The sequence below is a fragment of the Marmota marmota genome, unplaced genomic scaffold (assembly GCF_001458135.2).
Source record: "Marmota marmota marmota unplaced genomic scaffold, marMar, whole genome shotgun sequence".
Taxonomy (NCBI): Eukaryota; Metazoa; Chordata; class Mammalia; order Rodentia; family Sciuridae; genus Marmota; species Marmota marmota.
Window position 1 is genome coordinate 14,041,595 of NW_026000174.1, and position 15,274 is coordinate 14,056,868.

The 15,274-nt window shown below is 34.5% G+C and overlaps 1 protein-coding gene across 4 annotated transcripts in view; it reads left to right on the forward strand.

Moving 5' to 3' along the window:
* Window positions 1-15,274, forward strand: part of C2cd3 (C2 domain containing 3 centriole elongation regulator) — a 137,642-nt gene that overhangs the window by 30,713 nt on the left and 91,655 nt on the right. For 3 of the 4 annotated variants that reach the window (XR_007342272.1, XM_015477429.2, XM_048788075.1), the window contains 2 exons: window positions 140-256; window positions 11,033-11,180. Coding sequence is in view for 3 of the 4 variants with exons in the window: in XM_015477429.2 (XP_015332915.1) it covers window positions 140-256; window positions 11,033-11,180 (265 nt within the window). In the remaining variant the exon portion in view is untranslated. The remainder of the gene's footprint in view (window positions 1-139; window positions 257-11,032; window positions 11,181-15,274) is intronic. The other variant, XM_048788074.1, reaches the window with a different exon arrangement.

The following is a 15,274-nucleotide window of genomic DNA, read 5'->3' on the forward strand; positions in this document are numbered from 1 at the left end:
GTAAGGCATTTAAGTCTAAAGTAATAAATTTTATGAATCAGACCAGCTCCATAATACTCTTTTTTTGCTCAATTAATTATGATTCAGATTTTTCCCATCTGTTAGCCATTTAGTGAGAAAGTATTTTTCCACACTTCAGAATCAGAGTGTTGTCTAAGAATCAAGTTGAAGATCATGTCCTTCCTTCAACTGAGGATACGTTTTGGAAACATGACACAAAAGTTGATACCAGAGCTATACAGTTGCTATTAGGCAGGTAAGTGCTTTAAGCAGCTTCATTCCTTTCAAGTTCTTCCTACAATTCACTAAATATATTGTTAAATTCATCCTTCTAAAGCTTTGCTTCCTTAACTAACCAGTCGGTTTCTGTTTCTCAACCTACTACTCAATGCCTATGAAATAAAAATTCAATTTTTAGCTTTTTGTTCTTGGCTTCATTTAAGGAATGGTTCTCAATCCACCTTTCCATTCTTATTTCCCAGCTCTTACCAACACCAATATTAACATGATGTGTGAAAGCAGCATGAATTTTAGTCAGATTTAAATTAAAATTTGAGGTTTGTTGCTTATTAACATTGTGTCCTTAAGCAGATATCTCACCTTCAGAGGCACCAATAAATTTAGAATTGTTCCTAACCTTGCAAAATTATGAGGATTGGAAATGGTGTATGTAAATGAGCTAACACTGTGCTTGACACATATTAATTTGATTCCTAATAGCTATTATTGTTAATATTACCACTAACATGTGCCTTCATCTATTTATTGTCTCTTGAGTAAAATACTATCCCCATTACTGTCTTGGCAAGGTGATTAAAAGCAATATGTGTTAAGTTATAAAAGTGTGAGAGGCCAGCCTTCATGGCATTTGCCTGTAATCCCAGCAATTTGGGAGGCTGAAGCAGGAGGATCATGAGTTCAAGGCCAGCCTAGGCAACTTAAAGAAACCCCATCTCAAAATGAAACATTTAAAAAAAAAAAAAAAAAAAGAGGGGAGTATGGGGATATAGCTCAGTGGTAGAGTACCCCGGGCTCAATCCCCAATAATAGAAAATAATTTACATTAATTAATTAATTTTAATTAATTAAATAAGGTGCAAGAGAACATGTTCTTCAGAAACTCCATTTAATTGGGTTAAGGTTTAGACTTCTTAAAGAAAAGAGAAAGACTACATAAACATTTTAATGTGCTAATGGTATAGGTAGAATGAGTAGGGGTTTAATGGAAAAGGAAGTGGAAGCCAGATTTTGAAGGACTTTGAATATTATGTTAAAGGGTTTGGATTTCATGTTACAAATTGGTTAGACAGAAGAGTGGAAAGATTAGTTTAGTAACAGTATGGAAAATCAACTCTACAGGCTAAATGGAAAAGTATGTGGGAATAGTTTTTCCTCCCTGGTAGAGTTGTAAACATAAAAAATTAAAGGTTGGTATGACAGGATCTTATAACTAATTAGTTAATTAGTTAGAGAATGAAAACTGAAAAATGACCCCTAGGTTTTTGGGTTAGGAACTCCATGGATTATAATGATTGAAATTGAAATCCTCAATGTAAGGTAAGGATTTGAAGGTAATAAATTCAAGTTTAAGCTTGTAAATCTGTGAAACTTAAGTTGTCTATACAACATTCAAGTGCAGTGTTTAGTAGGTGCTTGAATATGTAGAGTGAAGCTTAGGAGAGAGGATTGGCCTAAAGATAAAAAATTGGGTGTCATCTACACTGCAGTAATTGAAATCTTGAGAGTAGCAGGATTGGGTACCCAAGGAAAGAATAGGAGAATGAAAGTAAGAATGAAGGACATGCTTTCATGCCCACTCCTTATTTATTTATTTTAGTTTTTTATAATTTTACTTTATAAAATATTTTTTCTTTTACATTTTTATTGATGCATTATAGTTGTACATAATGCTGGAATTTGTTGTGACGTATTTGTATGTACACACAATATTACAGTATAATTATTGGCCAATATCACTCCCTAGCACTTCCCCGCCTCTCTCCCCATCTCCTATCCCCTGGTTTCTTTCCTCTTTTGATCTCTCTGTGTTTTCATGAGATCCCTTGCCCCTTCTTTTCTTTTTCCTCTCTGGTTTCCACATATGAGAGAAAACATATGACCCTTGACCTTCTGAATTTGGCTTATTTCATTTAACATAATAGTCTCTAGATTCATCCATTTTCCTGCAAATGACATAATTTTATTTTTCTCTATGGCTGATTAAAACTCCATTTTGTATGTATATCACATTTTCTTTATTCATTCATTTATCGATGGACACCTAGGCTAGTTCCATGGTTTGGCTATTGTGAATTGTGCTACATGAGTATGCATGCATCACTATAGTATGATGACTTTAATTCTTTAGGACAAATAGCAAGCAGTAATATAACTGGGTCATATGGCAGTTCCATGCCTAATCTGTTGAGCAACCTCCATTGTGATTTCTGTAGTGGTTGTCCTAATTTACAATCTCACAGTGTAACAGTGTTCCTTTTTATTCAGATCCTCTTCAGCTTTTACTGTTATTTGTATTCTTGATAATTATCATTCTGACTGGTGTGAGAATAAGTCTCAATGTAGTTTTGGTTTGCATTTTCCTAATTGCTAATGATAATGAACATTTTTTTTCCATGTATTTGTTGGTCATTTGTATTTCTTTTGAGAAGTGTCTATTCAGTTCACTTGACTATTAATTGGTGCCCACTCCTTTTAAAACCTCAGTAAAATGATGATAAAGTAATAGAAAAGGCATAAAAATCACAAGAACCAAAAGGGGAAATGACAACAGATGAAAGATGTCAATAAAATTTTAAAAGTTAGAAAACAGATGGACAATGATAACTGACCCAGCAAAATAGAGGAAGCTGTACCTTGAGCCAGACTGCCTATATTTTATCCGAGTTCTGTCACTCACTAGTGTTAAAATCATCCAAAGTTATAACCACATTTTACTGTAGTTTCTTTATCCGTTAAATAGATATCATAATATAATCTACTTTAGTGATATTTTGTGAGCAAATTCAATGATTTAATTCCTATAAACTTGTTAGAATACTGCTGGCATAGAGTAACCTCTCAATAAATATTGAGTATTATTATTATTATAATAACTGTCCCTCTATGAGTGACAGAACCAACAGACTGACATTTTCCTGCCCAGTCAAAGACTAGAGTTTATTCTTTGTAGAGGTAGTACTATCAGATCTCTGGATTCAAGGATGTCAAATGCAATTGAAGGTGAGGGTGAGCACCATACTGAGGGAAAGTTTAAATTCTACATATGAGAACGATGAATATTCCTCCATTCCCAAACTCCCTTTGCTCCTTGATTCCTAGCACACTGACAGTCACTACCTCCCAGACAGGAGATGAGATTATGCATGGAAACTCCAGCTCAAGAAGAAAGACACCAACCATGGAGGTTACCCTCTAAAATGATCTGGCTCTGCCCAATTAATTATTTTATAATGAAACCCACCAGTCAACAAGTTTCCTCCGATTCTCAAGCTAGAAATAGGACTTTCAGTCAGCATTTGAGGACCTGACTTTAATATGACCAGATAGCTAAGATTTATAGGCATTCAAGGAATGCCTCTAACATAGAGACAACAGGATTTAACAGAACATATGGAAGAGGTAAGTGAGGGAAAATTCTATTTTCCCCTTAAGGCAGAGTTGGAAAGTAGGAAAGAAAAGACAAAATTGAGGATATATTCAAGAAGTTCAACAACCAAATAATTAGTTTCAGAAAAGAGGAAATGAAAAGATTCTCCTGAACTGGAGCATATCAGCTTCTGTGCTGATACTTGAGCCAAGACCCCCTACCCCATCTCTTCTAACTCAGACACATAGAAACTTCCCTCCTTACTGGGGCAGCCAAGGACTTAGAACTCCCTCTCCCCATAGCGCCAATCAGTAGGTATCTTCTGAGGGAGGAGTAGGACATAAGCAAGAGAAAGGAGGCTGAGACTGTAGTTTAGTAGCAGAGCGCTTGCCTTGAACATGAGGCCTGGGTTTGATCCTCAGCACCACATAAAAATAAATAAGTAAAATAAAGGTATTGTGTCCAACTACAACTAAAAAATAAATATTTTTTTAAAAAGAGGATATGCAAATCACTAGAATTCGAAATTAAACAGGGAATGTTAATACCAATTTTATAGAAATAAAACGTTATGAATGAATTCTGTGAACATTTGGATGACAATAAAAGATAATTTACATAATATAATTTGGTCAATTTCATTCCACCATGCATTCCTTTTCCTCTCCCTCCTCCTTCCCCACTCCCTCTCTATCCTTTCCTCTACTTCTGCTTCAGTGATTTCCCTTCTATTTTTATGGGATCCCTTCCTTTTTCCCCCTTATTTTGGTCTAGCTTTCACATTTGAAAGAAAACATTGAAACCTTGACTTTATGAATCTGGCTTATTACACTTAGCATGATGAATTTCACCTTTCTCTATGTCTATAAAGTACTAAATTTTTTAACTTTTTTATTTTAAAATATTTATATTTTAGTTGTAGTTGGATACAATACATTTATTTATTTATTTATTTATTTATTTATTTTTATATGGTGCTGAGGATCAATCCCAGGGCCTTACACCTGCTAGGTGAGCACTCTATGGCTGAGCCACAATCCCAGCCCCTAAAGCACTAATTTTTTAAAAAATAACTATAAATAAATAGAAGGAAGACCAGTAGAATAGAAGATGGGCAATGGGAAGAAGGAGAGGAGAGAAAGAGGAAGTACTGGAGATTGAAGTGGAATAAATTATATTCCATGCATGCATGATTATGTCAAAATGAATCCCAATATTATGTATAACTATAATTCACTAATTAAAACACTTAAAACCTTTTTAAAGACAAATAATTTAGATAAAATGGACAGATTGCTAGAAAGCCACAGATTACTAAAACTTACTCAAGAAGAAATAGACCTGTAACAAGTAGGGATTGGATTAGTAATTCAAAAAACTACCTACAAAGAAAAGCCCAGGCCCAGTTTTTATTGATGAATTCTACCAAACAGTTAAAGAAGAGTTAATACGAATATTTCACAAATTCTTCTAAAAATTGGAATAGTAGGGAAGTCTTTCCTTCTATTTTATGAAGCCAACATTACTCTGTTACCAAATCTAGACAGAGGCATCACAAGAAAACTACAGATCAATATGTATATGGAGACAACAATTCCCCACAAAATATTCTCAAACCAAGCCAAGTAACTAAAATTTTATACCATGACCCAGTGGAATTTACTTAGAATGTAAGGTCAGTTTAATTTCTGAAAACCAATTTATGTGATATACAATATAAATAGAATAAAAAACAAAAGCCACAGGATCATCTCAAAAGATGGAGAGAAGCATTTGACAAAAATCTAATGATCTTGCATGACAAAATGCTCAATAAGCTTGGATTAGAAGAGAAAATCCTCAACATCTACAGAAAACACAGAGTTAACATTATGCTTAATGTTAAAAGACTAGATGTGTTCTTCCTAAGATTAGGAAAAAGCAAGGATATTTGCTCTCAGCAGTTCTATTAAACATTGTGCAATAGCTTCTAGCTGTTTCAATTAGGAAAAATAAATAAAAGGAACCTAAATAGGAAAGGATGAAGAAAAATATCTCTGTAAAGATGAAATGACCTAGTACATTGAAAATTATAAAGAATTCAATAAAAATGATTAAGAATCTAATAAAAATTAGTACTAAGTTCAGCAAGATTGTAGGATTCAAGATCAGTATGCAGAAACCTATTATATATTTACATGCTTGCAATGAGCAATCTGAAAATAAATTTAGAAAACAGTTTCATTTATAATGACATCAAAAAGAATAAAATACTTAGGAATAAATCCAACAAAAGATGTGTAAAACATAAACTCTAAAAACTATAAAACACTGTTGAAAGAAATTTCAAAAGGTCTAAGTAAATAGAAAAACATTACATGTTCATGATTCAGCACAATCCCTGTCAGAATTCCAGTTGATTCCTTTGTTAAAATTGACAGGCTGCTTTTAAAATTCATGTGAAATTGTAAAGGACCCAGAATAGCCAAAACATTCTTGAAATGGGAGTCACACTTCTCAATTTTAAAACTTACCTAAGCAATAGCAATCAAGTCAGTGTAGTACTAGCATAAGGATAGACAAATAAATCAATGAAATAGAATTGATAGTTTAGAATACCCAAGGGTCTATCTTTAGTCAGCTGATAGTCAATAAGGCTGTTAAGATCACTCAGTGATAGAAGAATTGTCTTCACAACGAATGATGCTGGGATACCTAGATAAAGTGAAGTTGGATCTTTACCTCACCATCTACAAAAATTAACTCAAAATGAATCAAACAGCTAAATGGAAGGGCTAACATAAAAAATAGACGGTAAACCTGAATGACCTTGGATTAGGATAAGCATCTTAGATATGGCACCAAAAGCACAAACAATAGAGAAATGAAAAGTTGTGCTGTAATTGTAAAATGAATCAAAATACATTCTGCTGTCATGTATACCTAATTGAGATAAATTAATTAATAATAAACAATAATTATAATAAATAATAATAAATTAATAATAAATAAAATTTTTAAAAAAGAGCTAGGGGTATGGCTCAGTGGTAAAGCACCCCTGGGTTCAATCCCCAGCCCCAGCCCCTGAATCATGAGGAGTGTATCTCATTCTTCTAGAATTTTGTTTTTGTGTGTATTTTATAATGTGATCCTGTTAGTATGGTGGTATATGCATATCATATTTACATGTGTAACTTATAAGTTAATTAAGACATTTATTGAGATGTATGCTCAAAAATTTACTACTGGCAAGATGCATTTAAAATTTTTGTAAAAGATATATTGAGTTTCAAAAAAAGAAGTCCTGTGATTTGGCAGCAGATAAATTGGTATAATATAAAATAAATCTTAAATTTTTAAAAAAAAGCACAAGCAATACAATAAACAAATTGGACATCTCAAAATTTAAAAATTTTGTGCTTCCACTGACTATTAAAGAGGAAAGACAAGAGAATAGGAAAAAATTGCAGATCTTATATCTGATAAGGGACTTATATAACTCAGAATTTATAAGAATTCATATGACTGAAGAGACAAATAATTCTTTAAAATATGGACAGTGGATCTGATTGAACATTTCTCCAAGCAAGATATTTAAGTGGTAAATTTATACATGAAAAGATGCACAACACCATTATTTGTCAGGGAAATGCAAATCAAAACAATGAGATACCACTTCACACCCACTAGATTTAAAAAGTCTGGATAATAAGTATTGATGGGAATGTAGAGAATCTAGAATCCTAGTATACTGCTTATGATAATGTAAAAGGTACAAATGTAAAGTAAATGGTACTTTGGAAAATCGTTTATCAGTTCCTCAAACTGTAACACATAGACTTACCATATGATCAACTCCTAGGCATATACCCAAGGAAAATGAAAGCATATATCCAAACAAAAACATGTATATGAATGAATCTAGCAGCATTATTCATAATATTCAAAAAATGGAAACAAGCCAGATGTCTACCACCTGGAAAATGGACTTTTAAAACATGAAATATCCATTAGTGGAATATTATTTGGCAATAAAAAAAAACAAAGTGTTGATACATATGACAGCATGGATGAACTTTAAAAACACATAAATTGAAAAAAATCAGTGCCAAGTGATTATATATTTTATGACTTCATTTATTTGAAATGTCCAAAATAGGCAAATCTATAAAGATAGTGTAATTATTATCAGTGGTTCCTTAAGGTTGAATGTAATGGTGGATAGGGTAATGAAAGTAAAGGTTATGGAGTTTTCTTTTGAGGTGATGAAAATGTTTAAAATTGACTGGAGTGATGGCTGCTTATATTTGTGAATGTATTAGCTATAAAATTGCTTTGTGGGTGAATAATATGGTATATGAATCATATATTATAAAGCTGTTTAGGAGAAAAACAACTTAGAATCCAACACAATAAATTTAAAAAGCCACATCAAGATGTATAATCATGAAATTTTGAAATACTGAGTATAAAGAGACAGTATTAAAGAAAATAAAAAATCACCTATTTGTTGGAATTGGAATGACATCAGGACTATCCACAGTTCCCTGGAAGATAGTAGAGAAATGTCTTCATAATTTTGAATTAAAAATTATTTGTGGGGCTGGGGCTGTGGCTCAGCGGTAGAGTGCTTGCCTGGCACATGCGAGGTGCTGGGTTCAATCCTCAGCACCACATAAAAATAAATAAAATAAAGATATTATGTCCAACTACAACTAAAAACAAATATTAAAAAATTATTTGCAATATAAACTTCCATTACTAATAAAACTATCAATCAAGTGAGATAGTGGTGAAAAAAATACCTTCATATATTGAGAATCTCAAAAGTTTACCTATCAGTATTCTTCAGGAAACCTTAGAGGGATATCTTCTACCGAAGAGAGGGCTTAAGAAGGAAAAGGAAGACATGGAGTCCAAGAAGGAGGGAATACAACACAGAAGAGAGATAAAAGGAGGTTTAGGATGTATGTCATATTTACAGAGCAAGCAATCTGTACAGGACAGAGCTTCAGAGGAGACGTTTCTGAGGCCTGGGGGACAAGGAAGAATAAAATATATATTGGCCAAGTCTGGGGGGGAGTTGAGTAATAAAATAGTAATAGGTACATATAAAACTCTGCAAATGAAAATTAAGACACTTATTAATACCAAGGAAAACCAGGAGTTGTATAAGACAGAAAGTAAAATTGTATAAGAAAGGAAGTAATTATCCTACACTTGGTTCTGATATGTTAACCCTGAAAATAGTATAGAAATATGTTGATAAATACCAGGAGCATCTCAGGGAGTTGAAAGCAATTGTCTTTAGGAATTTAGGCAACTACTGTTTTTAATTATCAGCCTGTTGTCTTCTTAACTTTCAAAATAAGTATATATATTTGATTAAAAATTATATGTAAGAAGAAAAAGAAGGGCTGAGGGTGTAGTTCAGTGTCAGAGCACTTGGCTAGCATGCTGCAGGCCCTGGTTTCAATCCAGCACCACCAAAAACAAAACAAACAAAAAAAGCAGGGGAGGAAGAAAAAGAAGAGATAGTGCTAAAAGTGGGCTTGTCTTATGGCCAGGCAACATAGGCAAAATCCAGTATGTCCTAGACAATGAGTTAAGTTCAAAGAAATCTTACACTGTAAGAAAAGAAGTAAAATGTGGAGGACTATATACTATAAACAGTGGAGATCTCTAACTTTAGGGGTATGCAAAGTGGGGGCAGAAAGCAAGCTGCTGGAATAGAGAGAGAACATAAGTGACAAGTAAGAAAGTTTATTGTAGAGTATAAGAAGTAGAATTTCTCAAAGCATTAGTGCTCAGAAGCTTCAGAGAAGCCTGTAGATTGGGATACTCTTAACTGGATTTTGGCAGTTATGAAGTTGTTCTTTTTTGTTGTTGTTGTTGTTGTTGTTCCAGGGATTGAACCCAGGGCACTTAACCACTGAGCTACATCCTCAGCCCTTTTAATACTTTATTAAGAAACAGGGTTTCACTGAGTTACTTAGGGCCTTGCTAAGGCTGAGGCTGGTTTTGAACTTGTGATCCTCCTGCCTCAGCCTCCCAAGACGCTGGGATTACAGGTGTATGCCACCTCACCCAGCAGGAAGTTGTTCTTTTTGAGAGAGAGATTGCAATTTATTAATGGTCCACAACTTGGGGATGATTGTCCACATCCCTAACCCACATGACTTTTGAGAATGTTTGGAGGCATTTGGGGAGGAATACTTCTGGTATCTAGTGAGTAGAGGCCAGGGACCCAAAATGCACAGGACAGCCCAATGACAATTATCTGACCCAGTATGTCAGTAGTAAGGTTGAGAAACCCTGCTGTAGATTAGGGAAAGGTAAGAAAGGGAGAATTTGCTGCAACTGCTCATTCAAAGTAATGTAAAAGCATCATCTCATTTGAAGGTAGTGATTATGTACTATTTTCTTGAGAAATTAAAAAGTAAAGCAGCTAGCTTGAAAGGGAAGAAAGTAGAAAGAAATAGCAAAATGCATAGCTCAATGGCTGCACATAGTATTTTTTTAACTTTTTAGTTGTAGATGGACACAATATCTTTATTTTGTTTTTATTTATTTTTATGTGGTGCTAAGGATCAAACCCAGTGCCTCACACATGGGAGGCAAGCACTCTACTTCTGAGCCACAACCCCAGGCCCGAGGCACATAGTATTTAATAAATATTATTGCTTTTATTATTAACAATAGGTGTTAATTAAGAAATCATTAAGTTCATTAACAGATGTTCATTAAGTGCTAGTTAGTATAAGAGAAAAACAAAATACAAATAGCATACACTTTGCCTTTAAGGAGCTTACATTTTGAGGGAAAATATGAGATTTATACAAGGACCTGAAGGAAAAGATAGAAAGTAAAAATTCTCTAAAACAGTACCAGAATGGTATGAATTTTAAAAAACAGAAATTATTCCTTAAAATTTTTGAATTTATAGTTATTTATGTGCTTATCTTCCTATTAGTTTACCAACTTCTTGCAAGTAGAAAATTTTACTCATTTTTATATCCCCATAAAACTAATCATGCCATAATGAATCCTAAATGCACATAATTACTTAATGGAAGAAGGTATAAACACTTAACTTATTAAATTATAGTTACCTTTTTTTTTTCCTACTAGACCAAAAACTCCATAAGAGTACAGATTGTGTTAGCTTACCCCTCCCTATATCATCCAAGACCTAACACATAATAGATGACCAAGAAATGCTGAGTGAGATCACAATCAATGTCATTAGTGGATTTTGGATACTAGTTGTCATCCCGGGGGTGGGTTGGGGGGGGAATATAATTGGAAAATATTTTCTAATAGTCTTCTGTTTCATGTGAGTTTAACCTATCTTTTTCCATGTTTAGAACTTTCAAATCTTACTAATGAAAGAACAGCTGAAACTTGTGTTAAAGCCCTTCTGCTTTGTTTTTCTTTTCTCTGCAGTGCTGAATTATCCCGAGGTCATTTCTGGAATGGGTTAGGCTCCCCTCCAGATTCCCCTTCCCCTGGGAGTGATGTGTACTGCAGCAGTGAGCTAAACGACCCGCAGTATGACCAGAGTCTCCTGGAGAACTTATTTTACACAGCACCTGTAAGTCATTGAACCCAAAGCTTTAGGAATAGAAGAAAACAAGTATTTTTAGTAGCTGCAGACATGATACCATGTGCCAAACAGAAAGCCTTACCTTTTAAATCATATGTTACCTTATTTAATCATAATGACAATATGAAGAGAAAAATAGTATCTTCATTTTATAGATCAGGAGACAGGCCTAATAAGATTGAGTATTTGGGGCTGGGGATGGGGCTGGGGCTGGGGCTGGGGCTCAGGCTCAGCGGTAGGGTACTTGCCTGACATGTGTGAGGCACCACGTAAAATAAATAAAGGACTATCAACAACTAAAAAAAAAAAAATTTAAAGTTTAAAAAAAAAAAGATTGAGTATTTTGACAAGAACACATAATAAATATTAGAACCAAAATTTAGATTTCAAATTAGCCTGAATCCAAAGCCTGTGGTCTTAATAATATATTATATGACTTCCTTAGAGCACTTCTGAGGAAGAACTAAACATAGGTATACTCTCAGATCACCCTTGACCTGGTATCTATTTAAAATATTCTAGAAATACTTCTACTAACAGGTATTGAAAAATACCTCTTTTTGCCCATAAGACAGGTCACTCTCTTTTCAGGCAGATTTGTTTTTTCATAGCTCTTTCTTACATCTAGCATATCGTATATTCTATTCACTGATGTAGCATCTTCAGGAGTCTATACATAGTAAGTCTAGTCCTGTTCCACAAGTAATCATGTGTCAAGATTATTGTCATAGTCTTTATATTAGTAAATTTTTGTTACTACAACAAAATACATGAATTAGGCTAAATTTATAAAGAAAAGGGTTTTTTTAATTTATAGTTTTAGAGACTAAAAGTAGACACAGCACAGTGTAGGTTCTGGTGAGGGCCCTTCTTGGCTACATCATCTCATAGCAGATGGCAGTGAAGGGAGCATATATGAGAAGAAAAGATCACATTACCAAACAGAAAATCAAGAGACGGGTATCCCACAATATCTTCTGCAGGCTTGCCCCTAATCTAAGGACCTCTCATGAGGCCTCACGTAAAAGTTTCTACCTCCCAACAATTCTACCTCCATTTTCCATACTGAAAGTACAAGCTTCCAATACATGAACCTTAAGGCACACACTCAAACCACATCCAAACATAGGAAGCCTGACTTTCCTTTTTTCAAGATCAGAAAAAGATAACTGAAATACAAGGTAAGGGGTACTAACTCAGTTGTAAGACACTGAGGGCTCCCAGGATTCAAAAGAGGTAGGAAGAACTTTTACATGAGATTGTCAGGCCTAAAGGGTTTTAATTGAGACTTGAAAGAATGGCCTAAGTAGAAAACACATACTTGGGCTGGGGATATGGCTTAAGCGGTAGCGCACTCGCCTGGCATGCACAGGGCTCTGGGTTCAATCCTCAGCACCACATAAAAATAAAATAAAGATGTTGTGTCCACCGAGAACTAAAAAATAAATATTAAAAAAAAAAAAAAAGAAAACACATACTTATTTACTTCAGAGGATCCAACTTAACTAGATGAGAATTCGTATAGAGGGGTTGAGGAACATAAATCCGTAGTAGAATATCTGCCTAGCATACATGAGGCCCTGAGTTTGATCCCCAACACCCTGGGGGGAAAAATAAAGGAGAAAGAGAGAAAGAAAGGAATATGTGTAGAAAAAAAGTTGATAAGGCAGGTTAGCACACTGTAGCCAATGTGAAAGCCTTTGAATGTCAGGCAAGGAAGAAATGACATGGCCAAATAGGGTTTTAGGAATCTTAATGTAGCAACCATGGAGGGAGCACACTGAGGGAGAAATGAACAGAAGCAGACAGGAAGCCATTGAGGTGTGAGAGAGAGCCAGAATGAGAGTGGCAGTGGCAGCAGTGGAAATGGGAAGGAGGAGATGCAGTTGAAAGGCATTATGAATTGTTAAGATTTCATGACCTCCTCGGTTACCAATCATTATTGATGCTATGTTACCTATGAGCCAAAGAGGAAAAGAGTTATTTTTTACACATTTATTATTTATTACCCATTTTCTGTGTCAGGTCTTTACATATTATCTATCATTTATTGAGAACTATACCAAATATTTTAAATCTATTGTTTAATTAATTCTTTTATTAGCCCCGTGAGATGGTATTCTCTTTATTTTACATATCATAAGCTTTGAGAGGTTAAGTACTAGTCATTAAGAATTCTTATCCTAGTCTGTCTGGCACAAAGCTAGACCACACTTTTTTTTTTTTTTCTGCTAGACCATACTGTCTCATAAGTCTTGAGCAGTATGAGACTTACCTCCCTAACCTCATCTTTACTTACCTCCCTAACCTCGTCTCCCACTTTCCCTTTACCAATTGGAGACTCTAGCTAGAATCTCATCCCATTCTTCAAACTTTCTAGCTCTTCTTGTGTCTCCATATTTTTTGTTGGTATTAAACCTTCTACTGTGAATGCTGAAATAGCCTTACCCATCTGGTAAACTTCATTCTTTAAGAATCAACTCATCACCTCTTTGCAGAAACCTTCCAGACTCCCCTGAACAAAATTTGTTGCCTGAATGCCCACAATATCTTACATATACTTCTGGTATAATTCTTTTTTGTTTGTTGGTTGGTTTTGGTTTTGGGGTACCGGGGATTGAACTCGGGGGCACTCGACCACTGAGCCACATCCTTAGCCCTATTTTGTATCTTTTATTTATAAATAGGATCTCACTGAGTTGCTTAGTGCCTTGCTTTTGCTGAGGCTAGCTTTAAACTCATGATCAGCCTCCCAAGCTGCTGGGATTACAGGATGTGCCAAGGTGCCCAGCTGATATAGCTTTTACCACATTGTTTGATATGGTGCCTCATAAACAGGGACACATCTTTATTATCTTTGTATTGCCAGTATAGCAAAGGCCTAACAGATAATGAGTACTCACTTAGTGAATACTTAGTGAAATAAATGAATGTATGAATGGTGCTAAGTAATTCCCTATGCTATTTTAACAAAATAATTTTAGAAAATGTTGGTGGAGGGGCTGAGGTTGTGGCTCAGTGGTAGAGTGCTTGCCTCACATGTGTGAGGCACTGGGTTCAATTCTCAGCACCACATGTAAATAAATGAATAAAATAAAGATCCATCAACACTAAAAAATATTTAAAAAAAGAGAAGAAAATGTTGGTGAACTGGAAGAAAGAGAAAACCAGTTGACCATGAGGCAATGGGAAGACCCAGAAGTTAGAATACTCATGTCCTTCCCCAGAGTCAGTGTTTGATATACTTATATCAAATAACATAGAAATTCAACATTATTATCTTGTGTCTTGGGTTCCTGAAAGTTTTAGTTTTTGAACAGTCTAGTGTATATTTACTCTAATTTCTTTCAGCCTGTAAACCTATCTAGATTTTGATTGTCCTGTCAAAGACCATCTTTAAAAACCTTCCACTTAGCAGGCAGGGATGTAGCTCAGTGGCAGCGCCATTGCTGCCCATATACAAGGCCCTGTGTTTAATCCCCAGGACTATAAGTTAATTAATTAATTGATTAAAAATTAAATAGATAAAAGTTGCCACTTAAGTTGTATTTCTTTCTAGAAGAATATTCTTAGCATGCTTATTTGAATTAATCTGTTCCCTTATAGGTCAATGTATGATACACCCTGAGAAGCTGAAAAATGGAAATTGAAGATGATAGGCTTAAAATGGCTTTGATTTGCTCTCCTAAATTTGTATTAACAAGCTTTATGCTTTAAAATTTGAAGCCAAATAACCATTATGTCATTCTATTTTCCATTTTGTGATAAAGAAGCTAATCGATCCGTTGCAGTAGAATCCTTTCTCACAATAAAAATCACAGGGGATTTAGCTCCTCTTAAAGAAATTTGTGAAATATAGTAAATATATTAATCTTAGCAAGATTAGAAGAAGAATGAATCATTTGTAGTATGGATAGTTAAAAATAAATAAATAAATAAATAAAAGGGAGTCTTTGCATCCAGTTAGGTGACATTGTACCAGTCATTTGGTATCAAAGTATGGCAAAAATACAGACTTTGAAACCCAGGGAGATCAAAATTTGGCTTTGCTGCTTATAGCTATAGATCATAAACAAATTGCC